The 23,397-nt window shown below is 44.1% G+C and overlaps 1 protein-coding gene across 1 annotated transcript in view; it reads left to right on the forward strand.

Moving 5' to 3' along the window:
• The first annotated feature begins 2,492 nt into the window (after positions 1–2,492).
• The window catches only part of DCAF1 (DDB1 and CUL4 associated factor 1), a 47,870-nt gene continuing 26,965 nt past the window's right edge, over positions 2,493–23,397 (forward strand). The window contains exons 1-11 of the mRNA XM_059856240.1: positions 2,493–2,608; positions 7,862–7,979; positions 12,490–12,566; positions 12,825–12,898; positions 13,856–13,969; positions 15,749–15,886; positions 16,693–17,196; positions 18,331–18,432; positions 19,630–19,788; positions 21,055–21,234; positions 22,434–22,643. Of these exons, the coding sequence (XP_059712223.1) occupies positions 7,870–7,979; positions 12,490–12,566; positions 12,825–12,898; positions 13,856–13,969; positions 15,749–15,886; positions 16,693–17,196; positions 18,331–18,432; positions 19,630–19,788; positions 21,055–21,234; positions 22,434–22,643 (1,668 nt within the window). The 5' untranslated portion in view covers positions 2,493–2,608; positions 7,862–7,869. The remainder of the gene's footprint in view (positions 2,609–7,861; positions 7,980–12,489; positions 12,567–12,824; positions 12,899–13,855; positions 13,970–15,748; positions 15,887–16,692; positions 17,197–18,330; positions 18,433–19,629; positions 19,789–21,054; positions 21,235–22,433; positions 22,644–23,397) is intronic.

The raw sequence follows: 23,397 nt of genomic DNA on the forward strand, positions 1-23,397 counted from the left end.
TTTCCACCCCTGGCTGTACACAAGGCATCCTTTGGAAACACAATTTGTGTCTTCCTGGCCTCTCCCACAGTGCTGTTCCTCTTCTGATCCCACAGCTAATTGTCCTTAAATCTAGAAGTTTATTAGGGCCCCATGAAATGGATTTATCCTCTCCTGGTAAACCACAGTGTTGTGAGGTGATCTGGGATGTGGCAGCAATGGGGAAAAGTGGTTCCTTTGTTCAAGGAGCCTCAAACTGTGACTCAGCCATAAGTCATTGTTACTATCAGCTGGCCATCCTCTGGAGTATGTTGTTCTTCTAGCTGGGGAGCTCATGGAGCTGAACCTTCCCTTCCTTGCACAGCACAGGCCTCTCTCTCAGCTACAAGATCCCACAGGGCAAGAGGTGCCATCTCCCTGCTGGCCTCTCCTTTTCATTGCTCTGCAATCCACAACCATATTTTGCATTTGTTTTGTGGCTTTTTTCCCTTCAATTGCATCATTAAGGTGAAGTGTTGTTGTCAGGGTGGGGGCTTACTCACTGCATCCAGTGCTGCAGGATTCCCACTGTTGCACTCATCATCCTGGAGTTAATCAAGACTGACAGTCAAATGTTGTAAGTGTGGTAGCAGAATCTCAACCTGTGTAAACACTGCCCAGGGCAGGGATTTATGCAGTTGCATTGCAAGAAAGTGGATTAATGTGGACACTGTGGGGCATCTTAGATAGGAATGGTGCTTATGAAGCTTTTCCTTGAGAGGGAGGGACCTCTTTCCCCTTATTTACTCATTTTTTTATTAATATTTTATACTTCTATGAGGAAGGCTTCTGCCAGTACCTGGGCAATTGTGTACTAGAGCACAGCAGCATAAACTGGGATTTCATTGCTTTCATGCTATCTTGTTCCTGACAGATGAGCCCAACAGGATTCCCACCTGCCCTGTGGGAAACAAGAATGTTGGACTGAATCCTTCCCAAATATCTTTGAGATGTGGAAATGCAGGAGCTGGAGGCCTGAGCATTTCAGGCAGTTTGTAGAGGAGGCTGTGGCAGAGCCAGGGGGTGGCTGCAAGCTGTGCCATGTGCCAGCAACATGCCAGGCTCTGGCAACGAGCAGCAGGCTCTGAATCTCCTCACCTGGCTCAGGTGAGCTGGGAACTGAACACCACTTTCTCTGAGAAGTGACCCTTTCTCCAGTGCACCATAGATTTGGCAGGAACTGGAAACCCTAATTTCGCTCTCAGCCCTTTGAACGTGGGGATGAGGAGGGGAATGCTGACCTCTGCAGCTCCTCCTGAACAGCCCCATGGCTGCCTCGAGGCTGCCAGGTGCTGTGCAGGGGGGGAAGGCGCAGCTGTGGATGTGATGATCTTTCCTGGATAATAACGCTGCAGGCAGGTCTGATACTTTTGATGCTGCAGCCAGCCAGGAGGGTCTGGGTGAGGAGTGTGCTTTTCCACATTTTCCTTCCCCTCAGCAATGGTAACTTCGCTGAGGGCACGTGGATCTTCTCCACTCGACAGAGCGGGGCAAGGGGCCGTGCAGAGTGACAGCTCATGGCCACTGTGAAAGCACACAGAGCAGGGATACTCCCACAGTGAACCAACAAAGAAAAGCAATCCCAGAGGAACAGACGACTTTGCACGTGGAAGGCACGCAGGGATGGGCTGTGCAGTGCTGAAGGGTTTCTTTGCACACAGAGTCTCCCATCGCAGGCAGGTGCATAACTTCTGCAGTGGTGGAGGGAAGGACTGGGAGGTGGAGGAGCTCTCCGGGGCTCATAATGAGCAGCTGCAGGAAGGGTGGGAACGTGGGGAGAGGAGTTTTCCTGAGACACTCAGGAGAGTCTCCTCTTCCTCCTTTGCTATGGTCCAGGGCAGAGGTGGAGGTGGGTGCTCAGTTCCGCTGTGGGGTTTAACTACAGCTGCCAAAATCAGCCCTCGTTTAAGTGTGAAGCAGCAGGACGATGTTCCTTCCCAAGCTGGAGACAGGAGGAGGAATCACTCTGGGGCAGGAGCCGGCGCGCTCGGTATCCGAGCTCTCATGCAAACTCCCCTCCCTGTGAAACACCTCGCTGTCCAGCTGGAGGTGAACAACACAGCGAACACCGTCCAACCTTGAGAAAGGAAGAGCAGCCGCAGCTGGTGATGGTCCCGCCGTGGGGCTGCAGGGCGGATGGCGGCGTGCCCAGCAACACGCCGCTATCGGGGCGGACACGCAGGTATCGGGACCGACAGCTGCTGCTTGGCGGCTCCTCCGTGTCACGCCGGGCCGCGGAGCCAACAGCCTCGCCCCTCTCCCTGGAGAGTGCCTGGTGGAGCACCGACTCCTCCGCCCGAAAACACGGCGCTGGGCAATGGCGGCGCGCCTCGCCAACTACAGCTCCCAGCACCCTCTGCGGCGACAGAGCCCGAAGCGTGCATGCGCCCCGCGCGAACTCCCTTTCCCGGCAGGCCGGCCGAGCGCGAGGCCCCCGCCCCTCTCCCTCACGGCCGTGACGCGCTCGCCGTGACGCAGCGCGGTGACGCAAAAAAGTGTGCGCCCTCCACAGCGATCGCGGCCGCCGCGGGGTGCGCGGGGCCGGCAGCAGGGGCCGGGGGCGGCGGCGGCACCGCGGGGCAGCGCTCAGGTACCGGGGTCGGGGTGGGCGGGACGCGCTGCTGCCGCCGCCGTTTCCCCGGAGCCTCGCCGGGTCGGTTGGCGGCCGCGGCCTCCGCGCCAGGCAGGGGCAGTGGCGCGGGGTGTGTGGGGGGGTGCCTCAGGGGCGCGGGGTCGGCTGCAGGTCCGCCCCCGCGCTAGGGGGCGCCCTCGGGGCGGGGGGCCCGGCCCGGCCCGGCCTGGCCTGTCCCCCCCCGGCCCGGCCCGGCCCGTCCCGTCCTCCCCGGCGGGACCGGGCCTGCGCCGCCCCGCCCGACCCGCCCCCTGCGCCGGGCTCTTCCTCCTGCGCTGGGCCTGCTCGGGCGGGAGGATCTGTGGCTCTTCTCTCCCCCCCACTCTGGTTTCTGCCGACCTCTAAACGTTGGGGCTGCCCGTGCGTCCCGCCGAGCCGGGCCGTGCGGGACCCCGCGGGAGCTGTCACCGGCCGCCCCCGCGAGGTGCGGCCCGCGCTTCCCCTTGTAGCCGCATGAAGAGGAATTGATGTTGAAAGGGAGCTGGGCTTTTTTTTTTTTTTTCTTCTTTTTTTTTCTTTTTTTTTTCCTCCCTTATTTTGTAGACAGCAGAAGTTTGTTCCTGTTTTTTTGGGCTTGTCCTGCCAGATCAGAACGTAGTTCTTAAGTTTGTTTTGTAAAAGGAGAAATTCCAGGAAACTGAATAACCTTGTGGTTTTCCATGTATTTAAAATACCTTAATTAAAAAAAATTTAGAAAGAAAAAAACCCCAACAACGGAGTTTTTAAGCAAATACTTAAAGGCAACATTAGGGATATGTTCAGTATAACAGCTAATTTGGAGCTCTGTTAAACAAGAAGTTGAGCAAACGTAGACTTCCTTCAGTGTAGGACACCAAACCACGTTTTGTGCTCCAGAGATTCTGAGGCTTTTCTTACTTGGTGGTATATTATTTCCACAAGTGAACTTCAGTGTTGACAGTTTGTGATACTTTAACTTCCACGTGGTTATTTCGGGCTCAACAGGTTTAGACAAATAGCTGTCAGGTGCCTCATCTCAAAAGGATATTTGTGATGCAAGGGAGAATTTTATTTTTTCCTAAAGTAAGGAATTCTTTGTGTTAAAGCATTAGTATGAAAGAACCTACAAATGTACTGCTCAGATTTGCTGGGCAATTAACTAGATTCCAATTCATTAGTAGTACATTATTACGTTAGTCTTCCCTACATTTTGTCCTCAGCCATATTTAGTTTGGGACCATTGTCAAACTGGACTATTTAAGCTGGCCCAAAGTGCAGTTATTAGAATTTGAGTTGCCCCGTGCATGTGGAATTACAAATCTTCATGTTATTTTTGTCCATTCAATTAATGTGCACATTTGTTTAAATGTGCAATCTTCCTACAAAGTTGATCAAAACTGTGGTTTTTGGGAGATTTTTTTTTTTTGCTTGAGGTATAAGTTTTGGTTTTATTATATAGCTCATTCATTTTGCATTTAAATTGCTAAGGTAGGCCTTTTGTGTTCATTTCCCAAATAACCAAACTGTTGGTTTTCAGATTTTACAAGTATATTTATACTCACTAAGAGGTTTCATGCTTTAAGATGTTTATCTGTGGGAAGTCAGTGTGTTCAGAACCTGCTGATCCTTTCCCTGAGCTCAGCATCAGTCAGGGAATGAGCTGTGGTGGTGTTGCAGTTGGTGTGAGGCTCCAGTGGACAGAAGGGTGGAGCTGAATTGCTCCAGCTGTTCCAGGCACTCAGTCAAGGTTTGTGGTTAGAGGTCACTGGAGTTTTATTTCCTTGCTGCTCAGAGGTGTCTCACTAAGGTGACTCAAACACTCAAGTGTCAGAGGTTTCAAAAACATGAGAGTACCTTGAGGAATCTCTGTCTTAATACTCTCTGGGTTTCCCTGTAATGTCACATTCTTACAGCTCAGCTCAGCAGAGGGAAATGCCCATAAAGGCTTTGCTGTGGCACAGCAATACCAGGCAGTGTTTGGCATTACAGGAGTGCCATGGGCACCAAGCACAGTGTGATGAAACAGCCACATCTGGGTTTGCAGTGGCCACCGTGGTAGTTGAGACTGCAAATATTTGTCTTTCAAAGTCAAATTCTCTGAGTAAGTGCTTTGTGTTTTGTTAATATTGATTCTAAATATATTTTGGCAATAGTACTGTTTGGGAAAAAATCCCATTCCTTAGCTTATTAGATATTCAAAGTGAAATCTGTAATAGGCTGTGATTTTCAAAACTTATTAAGAGAAAAAAATTACATCACTCTGCCCCCTCTTCCCCCCCCCCCCCCCCCCCAAATTGAAATCTGATCGGTTTTGCTGGTTCTTGGAGAGCAATTTAAGATTGAATTTTTGCAGCAACTTGTACTGAAAAGGGAAGTAGTGAAAGTCAGAGCTGTTCTCCTAGGTTTCCTCTCCATCAGGCCAGGTATATTGCTGACAGTTACATTTAGTTCATATCATTTATGTTCTTGTCTTCTCTGCAGAGCTCTTCACTTTGATTTAGGGTGAAATTCTTGAAAAAAGTGAGCCCAGTAGGCGTTTCTGTGGTGTCATCTAAAATAATTGTATTTATTTGCATAGATTGGAAGGGATAAGCCTGTGGAAGAGAGGAGATGCCTTGGCAAGACATTTATTGTCACTGCTGTGTCCTATAGAAAGGGTGGCATTTCTATGCTATAACTTCATTTTAGGAAAACAGCTCTCTGTCAGCACTGGTTATTTAGACCAGTAATGAGCTTTATTGAGGCAGGTTTTAGGGATAGCTGGGATTTTTTCACTTGATTTTTGGTATAGCACATGGTGTCCCAGAGGGCAGTGAGCAGTTCCTGTGGTCTTCCTGACTGGGACTTCGTTGACCTGTTGCAGGTATTGCTGGACCTTTTCTATTTTCCAGCAGGAGCAGTTAAGGGTTGTTAGAGGAAGTAAATTGTTTTCCAGATTGCAGGGGAGCCTGCACAGGCCCTGTACAAGCTCTGAGGTCACAGGGCCCTTTTTGCTGTATCTCTTGAGTACAGAATGAAGATAGGGATGTCTGAAATGGTTGAATGTAGATTCTGTTACAGCACTTGTGTTCTGAGGCCCAGAGTGGATTTGTCTGAATGTTTTTCTGTGATATTTAAAAGCTCTGAAGAGCTGCTGGCAAGTGGTGTTCAGTTAATGAAAAAGGAAATGGAACTTAATGAGCTTGGAGTAGTTTTTAGTTTTGAAGGTGTTTTGGGAGTGTGTCTGTGTGTACAATTTCAGTATGTTTTTGCCTGCATCTAGGTAGTGTTTCTTCCTAAGCAATTTATGCATTTGCATTGAATTTCCTGATGTAGTTCTGAAATGAATGAATGAATAATAAGTGCTCTAGATAAAATCGTAATTACTTGTGATTCAGGAAGCATCATCTTTCTTCATGCTTAGGTAGCTTTTTTGGTTAGCATATGTCCACTGCATATAGTACTTAACAAAATGGTGTTCTTGTAATCACAGGTTTATCTTTTCATAGTCTTTGGGTGATAACTTCTGTGCAGTTTCTGCCAGTTTAATCTTCAGCCAGTGTTCTTAACTTCCTGTTTCCCATTTAACTAACCAGTCACAGTACATTAAATTCAGAAGCACCTATGAGACATGAGGTAGAACTGTAGGATTGTTCATCCATTCCCTGAGTGAGAAGAAGTTTTAAACCAATTGGAAGTGTCCAGCACACAGTTAAATTGTGGGGATGTTTTTCAGAGACAACTTGGGCTATAAATGCATGTATAATCTGTGCTATGGCTGCCTTTATTGACTGACTCCTGAATGTGTATTTCAGGAGTTGATGTGTATGTCACTGTCTTAAACACTTCTGTATTTAACACTGGTTTGGAACTTCTTTCTCTGGGTTGGTTATGACAAATGGATATTTAATCTCATGACAGATGGATATTGGCTATGTTATGGCTAATGAAATGCTGAAAATCTTTGTGTGTTTTTTGATGTGAAGAAATCTGTTTTGCTTGGTGTACTCACCCTACCTCCAATACCAAGTCAGTTTATAAATTATGTTTGGGTATTCCTTCCTCCAGAAATCACAACTCTTCACAGCAGTCAGTCTGTCAGGTTGGAAACTAGGGGCATGGCAGTATCTTGAGACAGATTTTGTTCTAGTTTAAGCTGTTAATATTTCTAGTAGGTTTTTATCAGTTCGGTAAAAGCTGACACCTGGAAATTTAAAGGCTTAAACAGAACCTACAGTGATAGTTTCCTTCATTAAATGATGCTTCAACAAGTCACTCAGTGCTGTAGGAGTTTCTCACTTTTGAGGATGGGAAGATAAATCTTCTGTCAGCTGCTGTCATGCAAGTAAAGGCTGATAAATCTGAAGTGATTGCTCCAGTGCTCCCTCCTGTGATCATCCTTCCTTCCTCCTGCAGCCACTGGCTGTTCTTGGAGGCCCTGGAGGAGCAGTGGGGCAGGCCCTGGAGGAGCAGTGGGGCAGGCCCTGGAGGAGCAGTGGGGCAGGCCCTGGAGGAGCAGTGGGGCAGGCCCTGGAGGAGCAGTGGGGCAGGCCCTGGAGGAGCAGTGGAAGCCCTGGAGGAGTGGGGCAGGCCCTGGAGGAGCAGTGGCAGCCCTGGAGGAGTGGGGCAGGCCCTGGAGGAGCAGTGGCAGCCCTGGAGGAGTGGGGCAGGCCCTGGAGGAGCAGTGGCAGCCCTGGAGGAGTGCTGCCCGGCTCTTTGCCGCCACGGCTGTCCTGGGGCTGCTCTCACTGCCCGCAGCACTCGGGGGCTGCCTCTGCTCCTCAGCACTGTGGGCCCCAGGAGTTTGTTGGTGCCTCCACCGCTGCCTGCAGGGCATTAAACTAGGATAACGACACTGATCACAATCTTGCTGTCCTGGCTGGGTTGGTTCTTGAGTAAATCACCGCAAAGGGTAACTCAGGTCTGCTCCTGGAGTTGAGGTAGAGCTTTTAAAAGGTTCAGGCAGTGAACAACAGCTGTGGTGAGCTGTGCATTCCAAACAGCCTGGTCAGGGCTGGGGAGCACCAGTCAGGACTTGTGTTCAGAGGTGCACATGTTCTTTAGTCTGCAGGCAAAGGACTGGAAAGAAACTTTCACATTTGAAAGCACTGTTCTGTCACTTTGTCTTCTCACTCCTTTTTGCTGAGTATTATTTGCCTCTTTCAAATGACTTGTAATATTTGATTTAGATTGTTTCAAAGAATACAGTAAAAGAGTGGGATTTCTTGCTCATTTTTATGCCTTTTTTCCCCCTGGTTTTTACCTCTGCCTTAGGCTAAGCCATGACTTCAGGATCTGGGCATGTGGACTCCAAGGCTGAGCTCACTACTTTGCTTGAGCAATGGGAGAAAGAACATGGCAGCGGGCAAGACATGGTCCCTATTCTCACCAGGTGAGATCTATTAAGTAAATCCCTAAAGCTGAATGGCTGAAGTTACATGACAGCAGATTTTACCTTGTTTTTTTCTTGAGGTGTTCACATACCTGATAACCTGTAATTCTTTTTCCTGGTCTAGAAAATGAACTGTTAGTGTGGTATTTAAATAAAAACTTTTAATGACATCTTACACTGTCTCTACAAATACTCTGAAATAGGAGAAGTCAGGAGCATCATTAAATGTTTGAAATAACTTCGGTATCTTCACTTGAAGCTTGTAAAACATTCATTGAGATGGGAAGCAAGATGTGAGGGGTTTGAGATTGCAGTGACATTGATCAGATTAAATGAAAGGGTGAGAGTAGGATGAGTAGGAGGAACTATATTGAGAAGGTATTAATGAAGCTCATAGGGCATGTTTAAAGTGAAATTTTAAAACCTGACTGTTTTTTAAGCTGTGTGATGGTCGACTGGCATTGTAGTGCCCTGGACCAGTAAATTATTTGGGGCTGTTTAGGTAACACCATTAATTATAAGACAGTATCTAGTACAAAAGAAAGATTTGAATAATCAGTTATGTTTGTGTTTTCCCAAGCCAGGCTTCACTTGGGTAGACTGACATTATTCCTGCTTTAAGGGGAGGTTTGCAGAAATTCCTCCAATTTCTCATGGCTCTGCTGGCAGATCCATGGCCTGCCTCATGTGTGCAGGACTCAACTGCTCTGCAGTTTAGGAGCAGTCTAGCTGGCACTGGGTGGAAGTAACAGGAATCTGGTGGAGGTTCTTTGCTCAGGTCTGTGCTGTGCCTCACCCACTGGGCACAACTTCTTTGCTGTTCTTACTGCATTTTAAAAATAGCACCATAGAAGGAGGAGAAGAGCAATAGAAAGCCAACCCTAAACACTTGAAAATTAGTGGGTCTCTTGAAAATCATGAGACAGGTTTTGGTGTATCTCTGTCTATTGTCTGAGGGAAACGTGTGCTATTTCAAGGCTTTTTCTTGTAGGCATAACCAGAAATTTACTGTATTCTAAGAAATTTAGAGACATTTAACTAAACATATATTTTTTGATGCTTATAGCAGTCTGACTCTTCTTGCTCCCCCTCAGCTCCTGGAGCTCCCTATATTATTTATGCTCAGACAAGTCTGATAACTTTGTTGATTCTCAAGGTTTCTGTGCAGCAGGCAGAGTGGTTGTGAATGGTGAAGGCTTGGGTATTTTTGCTTTAGTGGAGATAGTACAGATTTATTTAAGGTAGCATGGGGATTTCACCCGAAGTTAAAATCAGAAATTAGATTTACAGTGCTTCACTTATCAATGAGAGCCATGTTTCTGTTTGTAGGAGAGAGTTTTAGCTATTTAGATATTTAGAGTTGCTGGTAGAGATGCTCCTGAGGAATCCTCACCAACTGGAGCTTGCAGTGCCAATGTCATGAGGCAGAGCAATGCCCTTGCATGTTGGTTTGGTCTTAGGGCAGAGGGAGCTGTGGTTATACTTGTTGATGAGTGATATTTCTCTACTTCCTTCCTCCTTGTGATCTAAATGAAAGAAAACTTCCCTGTGTGGATGGGGTTCTGTTGAATGTGATGCTGAGGCAGCACAGGTGGGAGTGCAGTAACAGGACAAGGACAGCAACAGTTAGAGCACCAGTAACAAACCACAGCTGAGTTGTCACTTCCAAAAAGCTGGATTTACAAACACTTGAGTGTTAGAAGGTATGAACTGAAGAAATTGCTTGGAAAGCCTATCAGCAAAAACCAAATATGTAATATACATGGTTTTGAAAACATTGTAATTTGAAATCATCCTGTAATAGTCTTACTTCATAGACTGGATGCAAGTCATGTTCAACCAATCAAGCAAATCATGAGACTCAGGCAATTTATTGTGTCCCAGGAGCTTCTTTCATCAAGGGAATAAATCAGCAGTTTAACACTGTAACTTCATCTCCACAAACCAGCTGTGTTGTGGTGTGGGATCCTAGAGCACCTTATGCTCTGGCAATCTGCTGTAAAGGCTCAAGTTGGTCGTTAATGCCAGGTGATGACACAAAGCAGGATTAGGATGGCTTTGTTGTTCCATCTAGATCACTGGGGGCCTTGCAAAGTTGACAAAGTTTTCTGTATAGCCCTGTCCTTCCTTCCCCACTCCCAAGGTGAGCTGAGTTTGTGGCAAGCGGAAATGAGGATCCGACTGACTTTCCAAACACAGTTGTAAAGAGAAAAAAAAATTAGAAGTAAAAGGCTCAGTGTAAATCCTACATCTTGTCTGCAGGCTTGGAAGTGTCTGCAGAACCAGTATAATGCCAAGTGAATCAAAGAAATCTTGAAACTTGAATAAAAGTTCTGTGGTTTTGTGAACTGTGTTTTGTTACAGCCCTGTATACCGGGTGCCTAAGTTAGAAGGCAGAAATGAGCTTTGGTAGTTATTTGACACTCAGTTGCTTCAATTGAGAATTGACAAAGCTGTTGGATCTAGATAGATAAATCTAAGTCAAGTCACAAACCGCCTTTGTATGTGTTGGTTAAAAGAAGGGTATCGTAAGCAAGCTTGATTTTTCTCCTTTTTTTGTTTTTTGAAGGTAAATTTCAAAGAGGCAATGTTTGTGTGTTTTGTTGTTTTTTTTTTCTTTTCCTAATTTTGGTCAAAGAGTTGTAAATAATTGTCTCAAAACCCTCCATAATTAGTGATTCACATTTGTCTTTCTTTGAGCCTGTGATAATGTTATTGTCCCTGAAAGCACTGGGAGCTGGCTCGCTGTTTGGCTGCCTACCCAGACAAGATGCACTGGCCAGAGTGTTGTGCTCACTTTCCATGCTGCTTGTCTGTCCTTTCTGGCACATCACCAAAATGCTAATTATCACCTCAAAAGACCTGACAAGGCGAGAGTGCTGTTTCCCAGCTCCCCATTTGTCTGAGTTTTCTGTCAGCAGACATCCCTCAAGCTATTAGTTCTTGTGGAAAAAAATGAGGAGCTGGCAGTGGAGTATTTAAGTGACTTGCTTCTGCCGGAATTTCTTGAGAGCTCAAGCTGTGCCACCTATTATTAACAAGGGACACAATTTGCATCCTTTCACAATCGGGCTTATAAAAGTAAATATTGGAACCCCACAAGATCAACAGCTTGTTGAAAGATAATTGTTAGATCAAAGGCAAGCAAGAAAGTTCTCTGCTCATTCCCAGTGAGCTAATTTGCTGTTTCTAGAATCTGGCAGGAGTCATCCTCTGTCTCACTGGCAAGTCAGTGTAGCTTACAGAGGCAGGACTAAGTACATTTTTGCCTCTAGTCATGCCTGGGAACACTGGGTATTTTCTGGAAAGTAACAGGCATGGAATAGAAGTCAGCAGTGTTCTGTAAGGGAAATACTCTGTAAAAGACAAATATTTTTCCAGGGATTACTGCAGCCTTCCAGCAGTTTTCCCTCCCCTGTGACAAACTCTGCCTAGATAACTACTGTGAGGTATTAAGACCTTGTTTTAAAATGGTGTGCTGCACATAGATGCTGCCTCCCACTCTGGATCTCTGTAGAGGGAAAGGAATCGTGTTTTATACCAAGGAAATGAGATTTAATTTCCTAATGTTTTTTTCAATTGAATTGAGTGCTCTTTATTTCACCTCAAACTGCATAGGTTTTTTCTGTAACACTACATGGAGAAGGACAGTGAATGACTATGGAATTATTTGTTGCTTGACCATTAGATAATTTTGCTCTTCTTGATTTTGTGTAAATAAAAATAATAATTCTCTTACTGCTCATTCTAAATGAGTTAGAGCATAGGATTTCTTATGTCTGCTGAGGCTGCTTCTAAGTTTAGGGGAAGGATAGCACCAAAACAGCTCAGTTTTGTTTTTCTGATAGAGAGGAGCATTTAATGTATTTTGAAGATCTGTGAACAGGGAGCTGGCTGAGTTTCTCCTTGTCTTATCCGTGGTGGTAGTTGATGCATGGTAAAAAGTTGATAACTGAATAGAGGTTACACAGCACTTAATAAAAGTATTTAATATTTATGAAATATTTATATTTAATTCTACAACACAATTGAAATTTAATGCGCAGAATAACAAAAAACTGTGCAGACAATTTGAACAGCTGCCCCTGCACAGACTGAACAAAGGGGAGGAATAAGTTACCTGTTCAGGACTTGCTCTGCTGCAAAAGACACTGTGGTGGTAAGAAGTACTGTTCAAGCCCTTTATTTACTCTAGTTCTCTACACTGTGTGTAGAACACCACAAGGAGTCTAACATGAGTACATAAAAGGTGTTGGCCTTTCAGAGTGTCAAAGCATCTCTGGGGTGTCGCTATGGGTTCAGTGCATTCTGGAGCTAAAAATGAGATGAGATAGTAGAGGCCAGTGTACTCTCTCCCCCTCCTGTTGTGGACAGTCAGAAATCCTCAGGTGGCACTGAACACTGGTGAAAGCTGGTGGGCTGGTTTGGAGTGCTCTGACAAATGTGTGACTGTGAGGAGCTGTGCTCTAGGAGTGTGACTTCTGCTCACTTTGTGTTGTTCCTGCTGCAGAATGTCCGAGCTGATCGAGAAGGAGACTGAAGAGTACCGCAAAGGGGACCCAGACCCGTTTGATGACCGACACCCAGGTGAGGTGTCCTGAGCGGTGGTGGCAGCACCAGCTGTGTCCCAGTGCTTACCTGGTAGCTCATATTCAGAAGTAAACAGCTTTTAGCCTGAATGTACCAACTGCTGATTGAGGTCTGACACTGCTTTTTACTGGGAAGTTGTGCTCTGTAGTGCTGACTCTAGAGCATCCCACAGTTTGAAGGTAGCAGTTCAATATTAATGTTGGCATCTTGAGGTAGGAAGGTGAGTGTTTTCCTGTGTTCCTGTTTGTCCCACAGGTCGGGCAGACCCAGAGTGCATGCTTGGTCACTTACTGAGGATACTCTTCAAGAATGATGATTTCATGAATGCGGTAGGTTTGCTCTGAGAACTTTCTCTGTCAATTCTTCACACCACCTTATAGCTTTTATTTCCTCTGTGCTGGTTGACCTTGTTACTTGTTTAATATTTATTTTAGCAGTGTCAGAATTCTCTTTTTCCATAATACTAGTTTTTAAGTTGAATTTAAGAGCAACTCTTTTGCCACTGTTAGAGTGACTCAGGTAAAGGGGGGTTCCTGAGCTATTGGAATGTTTGTAGCAACAACTGGATTAGTTGTTTTCAAGGTTTGTCGGTCTCTCTAAAGAAAATGGGGCTTCTCTAATACAAGTCCAAAAACATGATTTCTTTCTATAATGGAAATGAGTACCACTAATTCCAGTGCCTTGTTTCTGAGTGCTTGGAACTACTAGACTGCCTGCAGGAACAGAAGAGCATGTCAGCTCTAGAGGACTCAGGCAGAGAATCAGGAGGAGGCAAGAGTCTGCCTTTCCACTTGCATTGTTAAACTCTAACATGACTTAATAGGTAGAATTTTGTTACCTTTGCATGTCTGCAAGCACCTGTATCAGTACACATTGCTGGAAGGATTCTGACAGATTGCTTGCATGTCTCTCTCTGTCTTAAACTGCAAGTGATAAGGAAATACATGTGCAGTTAAAAATGTGCAATTTCTTATGTTAACGAAAAAGAATTTTCTTTTAATGTTTCTACTGTTACAGTTTTTCAAGGCTTTTGTCTTTACAGATCAGTTCAAGATAGATATTTAGTCAGTGAACAGCTGATCAGAGGCTCTCTGCTTCTCTGAGAATTAGTTTTGACTTCTAAGGCACTGAGGGAGCAGGCTAAAGGCTGGTCATGTTGAGATCCAGGGCTTAGACTGGCATTCCTTACTTTATTATTTTCCTGCCATGGGAGCTGTAAGGCTTTCACTGCTCTGGGTTTGGTCACAGTTGAATTTTAAACCAGTGCTGTTCCTGATCTTCTCCAGCTAGTGAATGCTTATGTGATGACAAGCAGAGAACCTCCACTAAACACTGCTGCCTGCAGACTTCTGCTGGACATCATGCCAGGACTGGAAACAGCTGTTGTCTTCCAGGAAAAGGTATCACCTGCACTAAAGCTTGGGTTTTAAGCTTTCTTTATTTTGTACTCCAACAAGATTTCCCAAAAGAAAAGCCAGTAAAAAGCCATATTGAAATCCTGTGTCTGAGAGCCAGTCTGTTCAGTCTCACTAATGGTTTGGGGCTTTTTGCTCTTGGCTTGTTCAGCTAATCAAATCTTGGGTATTTCATAGCTTTTTCAAGTGTGATGTAACTGATTGAAACAGAGGAGCTGGAATGTAATGTAATGTTTTGGGAATTGTTACTTTAGGCCTGTGAATGGAGCAGGCTGTATAGAACATGGAGGACTTGCCCAGTAATCCCCAGCTCTGGCTGAGCAATAGCTTTCCTAGAGCTAAGTGATAAGCAAGTCATACTTTAACTAAGCAGTCTAAAATCCACAAGCTTTGTGGGCATTATCTGCAGCTGTGATGGACAGCTGAATCAGACTTCACATGTTGACTAATGAGTTGTTCTGAAGGAATGCACACAGAGTGGCAAGTGAGGAGAAAGTGAATTTCCCTCAAGCCACAGTTTCCTCGTCTGTTAGAATTAATATTTTTCTGAAGTTTGGAAATGAGGCAGTGCTGTATACAGGAGTTCTAAATTAATTTCTCTACTATTGGAAATATGCAGATGAATTCTAAAGCACGATAAAAGAAAATAATGTGCTCCCTTTGTGAAAGATTTAATTTAGTTTGAGCTCTTTGTGATCTGTCCAAAAGCTGAGGCTGGGAAGCCTTGATCAAAAAACAATTTAAAACCAAAACAGTAATTCCCCATTTGAGGAAAATATAGCTGTCTTTTTCCAGGGACAAAAGCTCTCTGTAAACTGAAATGAAATTAAGTTTTGCACTGAGGGGCTTCTTTCCTTTTCACTTGAGAATATCTAGAGCTCTGTTCTGGCACTTAGGACTCCTGTACATAGGAGGCTTTGGAAAGAGGTTGTTGTTCTTGTCTCAAAGAGGCCCTCTAGCGACCAAGGGATTTCACAGCTCATCAGTTAGACTTTTTTTTGATTACATAAGAGCATTGAAATAATAATGCAATTGTCTTTAAGTATATAACAGGCAATAAAAATCTGTAAGCTGAGTTCCTGTTAAAATGTGTCTCTTCATTATTACTTTTCACTGATCTTCTATTATATTGTACCTGTAATTCAAATTATGTGCAAGATTTCTGTCATAATTGTTGATATTTCTGAATCCAGTGGCAATTTAGAGGAAACAAATTGATCTTTCATTCTAAACCGTTGTCTTTCTAATTGTCTGTTTTAAATTTAGCCAAATTTCATTTTATTTGATATAAGTTCAACACAGCTTATTTGAAATTTGCTAAATTGCTGGAGATTTTTATTAGTGAAACTGACCAGAACTTTGGGCTTGTTCGTTTGGACTAATTCATACCTGAAGTGTTTTGCTGCCTCCTAGGAAGTACCTTGACTGGCCACTTTTTGCAGGTGTGCAAATCCAGATATCTGATGCCTGGGCATAGTTTCATGCAGCTTGAAGATTTAGGTTTTGGTTTGTTTTTTGGGGGGGGGTTTGGTGTTTTTTTGGGGGGGGGGGGTTGTTTTTGTTTGTTTGTTTGTTTTGTGGGGTTTTTTTGGTTGCAGCAGTTATTTTTATGCATTACATGCTTGCTAGGAAATCCAGCCTGGTCATTACTGTAATAAGAGAGAATTCTTCCTAACAGATGCTTTCACTGAGAAGCTAAAGGGACTGAGAAGTTAAAGATGAAATGTAACTGTTAGAACTGGTTTCTTGTTTTCTCCCTTCTAGGAAGGCATAGTTGAAAATCTCTTTAAATGGGCACGAGAGGCTGATCAGCCACTAAGGACATATGCAACAGGACTGCTGGGAGGAGCTATGGAAAATCAGGACATTGCTGCAAATTACAGGGATGAGAACTCCCAATTGGTAATGATCTCTCAATCACTTTCTCTTTGTGGAGTACAGTTACCTCTTTATAATTTTTATTTATGGGCAGCTCACATTCACTGGTTAATATGAGTCTTACAGTGGTTGTAGTACTATCTGTAAGGGTCATGGTTTCCATCCTTTCCTGCCTGAGTTGGAACATGCAGCCTGATATTCTGTTAACAGCAGTTGTATACCAAATGCCAATGGAAACCTAAGAAGTCAAATACTTTGCTTTTTAATGAGGCTCATATTCATACTTTCATTAAAGAACAACTTTCAGAAGCTCTACATCTGTAACTATTGCACATTGTGATTTGCCCACCAGACAGAGGTTTTAAAATGAAAGGTGAGTCAACATGGAGACAGCTATGACTTCTCTTCTAAACATTAAAAGTAAAAGCATGACCTTTGGTTTTGTGGAACTGTGATTTACCAAAGCTGCTGCTTCCAAAGGGAATGTTGCCTTTATCAGGCTGGGCAGGGATGGTGGAAGGATGCTGCAAACTGGTATGTGGTTCTGTTAGCACCACTATAGCTCATCTGCTCCTAATGGCTTTCCAGCCACTTCCTTTTCACATGGGAGACACGGTGCTGATATTTTAGAATGAGAGTTGCTGTAGCAAAATGGATTTGAGTTCTCTCAGTCACTTTGAAGTTATTTCTCTGGGCAAATGTACACCACAGCATACTCAGCACTGTATGCTGTGGAGGGGTTATAGGATGATAACAAAAAATATGGCTGAGATGAGTTGCATGATCAAAGCAAGGAGTGTATTCTCATGAGTGCTGCTTTTCTGAAATAGGTGGCTCTGGTGCTCCGTCGGCTGCGGGAGTTGCAGGTCACTGAAATGACCACAAAACAGGAAAACAAGCGCCCCAGTCCTCGGAAAGTGCCATCAGATCCTCTGCTGCCCCTCGATGAAGAGGCTGTGGATATGGATTATGGGGAGATGACAGTAGATGGAGAGCAAGAAGAAGTTTCTGGTGATATGGAGATCTCCTTTCATCTCGATTCAAGTCATAAGACCAGTAGCAGAGTAAACTCTGCTACAAAGCTAGATGATGCGGGACTGAGAAGAAGCAAATCAGGGAAACAGCACGAAAGAGACGGCTTCCGGAAGGCCAAGCAGAAGCTGGGCTTCTCCACCTCGGAACCAGAGCGGATGTTTGTGGAACTGTCCAACAGCAGCTGGTCAGAAATGTCCCCGTGGGTGATTGGCACTAATTACACGCTTTACCCCTTGACTCCTGCCATAGAGCAGAGGCTGATTCTTCAGTACCTGACTCCCTTGGGGGAGTACCAAGAGGTGAGCATATGAAGGTGGGAGGAAGCACTCTGTGCTCTAATTCTCAGTACAAAGCTGAGTGGAATTGTGGGGGGAAATTGGCAGAACTGCTATATCACGCTCTGATATTTCCTGTCATGATTAAGACTGGTAACTTTTCCTGAGTTGTTGATGACTTCTAGGCTGATGAAGTCATTAGTTTGAATATTACTTGGTAGGTAATACTCAAACCTGAACCTAGCAGATGTGTGGTCTGGTAGTTGGAGCATGGCCCTGGGGATTTTGTCCCATGTTCCTGCTAAATTTGGTGCTTGGAAGCTTTGTTTGAAATGCAGACATTTCCTGTTTCCTGAGGTGGATATAATAGAGTCCTGCAAGTAAAAGTCTGAGTAAATAGTCAGAAATTCTAAATGAAGTGGTTTGTGAAACCTCTGTAGTAGTTCTCAGGAGAAGTGGCAGGGCCCATGTTATGCAGATGCTTTTGATAACCGATAGTACATAAATGGACAAAATAATGTGGCTGTATCAGATTTACCAAAGAATGTTTCCTTCTTCTTTTTTTTTTTTTCTTTTTTGTGGTTTACCTTAATTAGTAACAGAACAAAGCAACAGAGTTTTGCTTTGTGGTAGATCTTGTGTGTGCACATGTGTGCCTTGTTTCTGTGAGAGCCAGTGAAACCATTACCCCCTAACACCCTGCATGCAGACTGGATTGCTTCATATGCCAGCAATAATAGGCTATAAAAATAGGAATTGGTAGCATAAAGGTGTTACAAAGAATGATGCAAAGGGTTTTGGTCTGTTGCCCTGCTCTCCTCTTTTTTCTGTTCAGTTGTTGGGTAGTTGTCTTTGCACAGATGGAAGGTGGAGCCTCTCTCCAGGGTGGTTTCTGTGTGGACTTCCATAGCCGCACTTGGAGGAGAGTCTTAAGATTTCCGTGTGGCAGCTGCCATGCACCTTGCTGCAGTCAGCAGATGTATTACAAGAGGTCTGTTAACCTTTATTGCTTCCTATGGATGGAGCTGGTTACCTCTGACCTCTCATAACAGGTATCTGCTAATAGGGGAAACCTGGGGGTTTGAGAGAGTATAAACCAGAAGAGACCTTGAAATTCCTATGAAACATTCAGCTAGTGTCCCATTTTTGTTTTCTCAGCTGCTACCCATCTTTATGCAACTGGGATCAAGGGAGCTGATGATGTACTACATTGATTTGAAGCGAACCAACGATGTGCTGCTCACTTTTGAAGCCCTTAAGGTAAGTTACTTTCAAAATATATAAAATATACCATAAACATTGTAAAAACATGTAATATATGCTTGCTATGTGTCAGAGGCAAGTGCTCATCTTCTTTAGGTTGATGTCTTGCAGCATTTCCTGGGATTGGAAGTGGCTTTCACTTAAGCTGAATGCATTACAGTTTTGATTTTTGAAGTGTCAAGCACTTAAAATGAAAAAACAGGAAAGGAAGGAGGGAATAAAAAGATCTTAATTGTGCAGGAAAGGCCATTAAGTTCACCTTTCATCTACCTATCTGAAGATGATAAAAATTCCTTTTTCTGTCAAATGATTGTGTTCGTGCTGCCCTTAGATGGCATTCCTGGTTTTCATTCCACTGCCTGCCATCTCAAAGGACACTTATGAGGGGTAAGGAACATAAGCATCTAACTCCCAGAAGCCCCAACATGACATCTCTGATCTCAGTGGTTTAAGTATTAGTTTTGTGTGAGTAGTCTTTAAGGTTACCTCCCCAAGGTAAAAAGCCACACAAAATAACCTCATTCAAGCCAAACCTGCAGTGCAGCAGCACAAGTTAAACTTTTCTATGCATCCTTTCCCTCTTTCACAATAACTTCTCTGCCTCTGATCCTCCAGAGCCTTCCCCTCTGTATCTTTGTCATTTGCCTGAGAATTTATTTTGAAGGAGCAGTGTTCCTACAGTAGCTGTAGGTTACTTCAGTTGGGAGTAGAGTGGGATTTACAGTGGCTCTTACTGTTTCCTCTTAAGGTGTAGGTAATACAGAAAAGCAGTGTGCAGTACACTTCAGTGCAGCTGCAGGCTTCCCTTTAATTGCCTTTACACCTCATTTTGTAAAATTCCTTCTGTCAGCAATATGTCATAATCAAAATATGAATGGAAATTTAAATAGTTAGTGGTGATAATAGAAAGTGAGTGAATTTGAAAACAACAGAAAGACCTTAAGGTGGCCTGTTGGATAATTTCTGAGTTGCTCTGCTTTTCTTGTATTTCTTTTGCAAGATGTGTAAAAAAAATTGTAGTGCCTCTTTTGGTTTTGTCATTGGGATAAATATTGCATTCTGGATTAAATGTAATGGGAGGAGGAAGTGAGGTGCACAAAGCAGTTACTTTTTCTGCTGTCTGTTTTTCTATGGGGTGGGGATGGAATTGATGTTTCAAGAATCCTAGTCTAATCTGCTTTTATGATTCCTTAGCATTTGGCATCATTGCTGTTGCACAACAAGTTTGCTACAGAGTTTGTTGCTCATGGAGGAGTGCAAAAGTTGCTGGAGATTCCTCGTCCTTCCATGGCAGCAACAGGCGTGTCCATGTGTTTGTATTACTTGTCATACAATCAAGATGCTATGGAGAGGGTAAGAGTTGTTCTTCTATTGTAACTGCAGTGATTCCCATAATTTCTCAGTGTTTCTACCTGTGTTCAAACAGTGAATAAACATCTCCTAAGCTTAAAAGCAAATTTATATGGATGATTAATTGATATATGCAGAGGCATTAGGAGGTATATGAATAATCGTGTATTGTTTCGAGGTGTGTGTATGAATAACAGTGTTTTGTTTTAAGGGTGTGGATGTCAGTTCCTAGGGAATTAACTGAAGATTTGTCAGCCTTGTCTTAATACTTTAATCACCCTTTTCATTCTATTCTTCCCCCTTTCCCTCAAAAAATCCCAACCAAAAACTCCTTCATTCTCATTTGCCTTTCTTTTCCTGTCTGTTCCAATGGACTACTACACCTGAGATTGTTTTTCCTCATGCATGGTTCCAGATGTTCTGCCAGATGTTATCCCCAGTATGTTCAGATACCAGGTAGAGCAGGTGTCTGTGGTACGTTGATATGGTCACTTGTCAAGTAGTCCATGCCAGACCTCAGGTCTGAAGCTGATAGCACTGCATTCTCTGAGTATATCCAACACCAGCAGAAAAGAGATGGAAAGCTTTGCTAACTTGGCACACAGCAGCTGGTGCCAGCACTTCAGTTCCTCTTGTCACTGACCCTGACAGAGGGTTCCCTGTTCCTCCTCAGTAGAAGTAAATAGGCAAATGCAAAAGTGCAGTTCTGAGTGTATGGTCTGCACATCTTGGGGGCATGGTCTGAGAGCAGGAAAAGACCATCTCAGTTGTCTGTTTCCAGAGAAAAGTCAGGCTTTAGACTTGGATTTGGCAATCCTTGCAATTCCCCTAGGTTTCAGTGCTGCCAGAGTTTGCTAGTACCTTAACATAGCATATGGTACTTGGTTTCACTGAGCAGAATTTGTGTTTCTTCAGTGGAAATTTGTCTGCCTCTAGTGAAGCATTCTTTGGATATGTGGAAGTGGTATGGAGGAGGACTCTGGAATTATACTACACTAAGGCTGCTGTATTCATTGTGCTTTACTCTGGGAATAGACCAATTTCTAGTCCTACATTGCCAAATCATGCTCTTTATTAGTTTTTATTAGTCAGCAGCTTTTTTTACTGGTCTGGGAATGGGACTTTTTATGTCATGTCTCAGATGTCCGAAGTCAAGCTGAGAATTGCTGATACTTGTCCTCTGCTTCTCAAAGACTCTTCATTCTCCTTGGACCAAATCTCTTAAGCAATGTTTGAAGTCTTCCTCAAGAATGTTCTTTTGCTTTCTAGGTGTGCATGCACCCCCATAATGTGCTTTCAGATGTAGTGAACTACACCTTGTGGCTGATGGAGTGCTCCCATGCCTCGGGCTGCTGCCATGCCACCATGTTCTTCTCCATTTGCTTCTCCTTCCGTGCTGTCCTGGAGCTCTTTGATAGGCACGATGGGCTGCGGCGTCTGGTTAATCTGGTAAGGGCTGTGGCTTTAAGTAGGGAGCAGGGGTTTAGTGGCAGGCTTTGCACCCTGTAAATGCAGCTGTGTAGAGTTTTGTTCTTTTTGGTTTTTGTTTTTGTTTGGGGTTTTTCCTTCTCAGTTTCCAAGAAACGGAGAGGTGGGTTGAGTTTTCTAAGCAACACTCACATGCAGCCTTTTATCTTTATTATTTTTATTATTATGATTATTGTCTAGAGACTTTATACCCTTTGGGAGCTTTTTTGGTGCAACTCCTGGCTTAAGCAATACTCATTCAAACAGTGGTGGCTTAGTGGTAGTCCAGATGTTTTTTGCCACTCCACATAGATGTGCACCCTGTTGGATGTGGATAAATGAGCCTTGTTCCAGGAGAGGAATGGCTGTGTGTGTGCTGCAGGAACTGTGGTACCTTCTGGGCACAACTTCAAGGCTCTGTTCATGTAGAAAAGCTGCAATGTCTTCAGGGTGTTGCTGTGCTGCAGCTTGTGCCCTGTCTAACTCAGGGACATTAGTGCTGCAGGGTGCCAGCACACTGTATGGTGCCATATTATGCCTAAGAGTACTGAGCACAACGCTGCCTCCAGACCTACACTGATGCAACTTCTATAGCCTGGATAAAAGGAGGCTCAGGGGTGACCTTGTCACTCTCTACAGCTACCTAGTCAGGCGGGGGTCGGTCTCATCTCCCAGGCAGTGAGTGACAGAATGAGAGGGCACAGTCTTAAGCTGTGCCAGGGGACGTTTAGGTTGAACAACAGAAAAAAATTCATTGAAAGAGTGTTTGGGCACTGTAATTGTCTGCCTGGGGAGGGTTGGAGTCACTGTCCCTGGACATCTTTAAAAAAAAACTGGATGTGGCACTCAGTGCCATGGTTTAGTTGATGAGGAGGTGTTAGGTCATAGGTTGAAGTTGATGATCTCAAAGATCTTTTCCAACCTAGTTCATTCATGTGATTCTGTGATTTCTGTCTTCATGGATAGTGAAGGAGAGGGCATGGTTCAATTTTGGCTGGTTACCCACACAGAGACCCTTTTCTGTTCAGCCAGCCTTTGTTAGTTTTCAGTGTGCTTCTATGTCCTGCACAGCAAAGGCAGTGTTAGGGTTTGGTACGAGAGCAGCTGAAAGTTGTAAAAGCTTTTTTTTCCTGAAGATTGAGCTGATGAAACTTTTTCCCATGCCCTACTTCTTTCTGAAGATAAGCACTCTGGAGATCTTAAACTTGGAAGACCAAGGAGCCCTCCTGAGTGATGATGAGATCTTTGCCAGTCGCCAGACGGGGAAGCACACCTGCATGGCGCTGCGCCGCTACTTCGAGGCTCACCTTGCTATCAAACTGGAGCAGGTGAAGCAGTCGCTGCAGCGCACTGAGGGCGGCATCCTGGTCCATCCACAGCCCCCCTACAAGGTGAGGAGCACATTGCAGGCTTTTCATGAGGTTGTTGCATTTCTCAGTTGAATCCAAGCTGCAGACATGTGTAGATACCCTTTGATGCCAGTGCAGTACCTAGGCTGGCTGCAGTTTTTTTATTTGTACCCTTTTCCTGTCGTGTCGAATGGCAGTGTAATAGGGAAATACAGAGGAGCTCTAGAGGTTTGTCTGAATTACATTTGATTAAGGCTCCTGCTCATGTGCTGTGGTTCCCTTTCTATCTCTCAAAAACTCAAAGGCAAGTTGGTTTTGATACTTGTATTTGATACAGATATCAAATATTTGTTTGTATTTGATATTTGTATTTTCTGTGCTGTGAATCTCTGAAATGACAAAATTTGTATATGTATAGAGGTACTTAATACGGAAAAACTCAGAAATAAGTTTAATTTGATTATGATAACTGAAATGTCTTTTGAACACTACTGTTTTTAGAAATGACCCATGAGATCCAGATAGATAATAATCCATAGTCTTGGCCATGATTTTTTTCCCTGATTTCTCCCTGCAAAGCTGGTTTTATGGATTTGTTTGGGATTTGTTTGTTTGTTAGGTTTTTCTAAAACTGGATTTTAGGGCTGCTGGTTTTGAGAAAGTACATTCACCTGTGGTTTCTGATTTAATTTATGATGATTTTCTGGAGGAACTGAAGTAAGAAAATATAAGAGAGTTTTTGCTTCTGCAGAAATCACTTATTTTCAGTAGCAAAAAAATGTATATAAAATGTTAC

Source organism: Haemorhous mexicanus, chromosome 11 (assembly GCF_027477595.1).
Source record: "Haemorhous mexicanus isolate bHaeMex1 chromosome 11, bHaeMex1.pri, whole genome shotgun sequence".
Taxonomy (NCBI): domain Eukaryota; kingdom Metazoa; phylum Chordata; class Aves; order Passeriformes; family Fringillidae; genus Haemorhous; species Haemorhous mexicanus.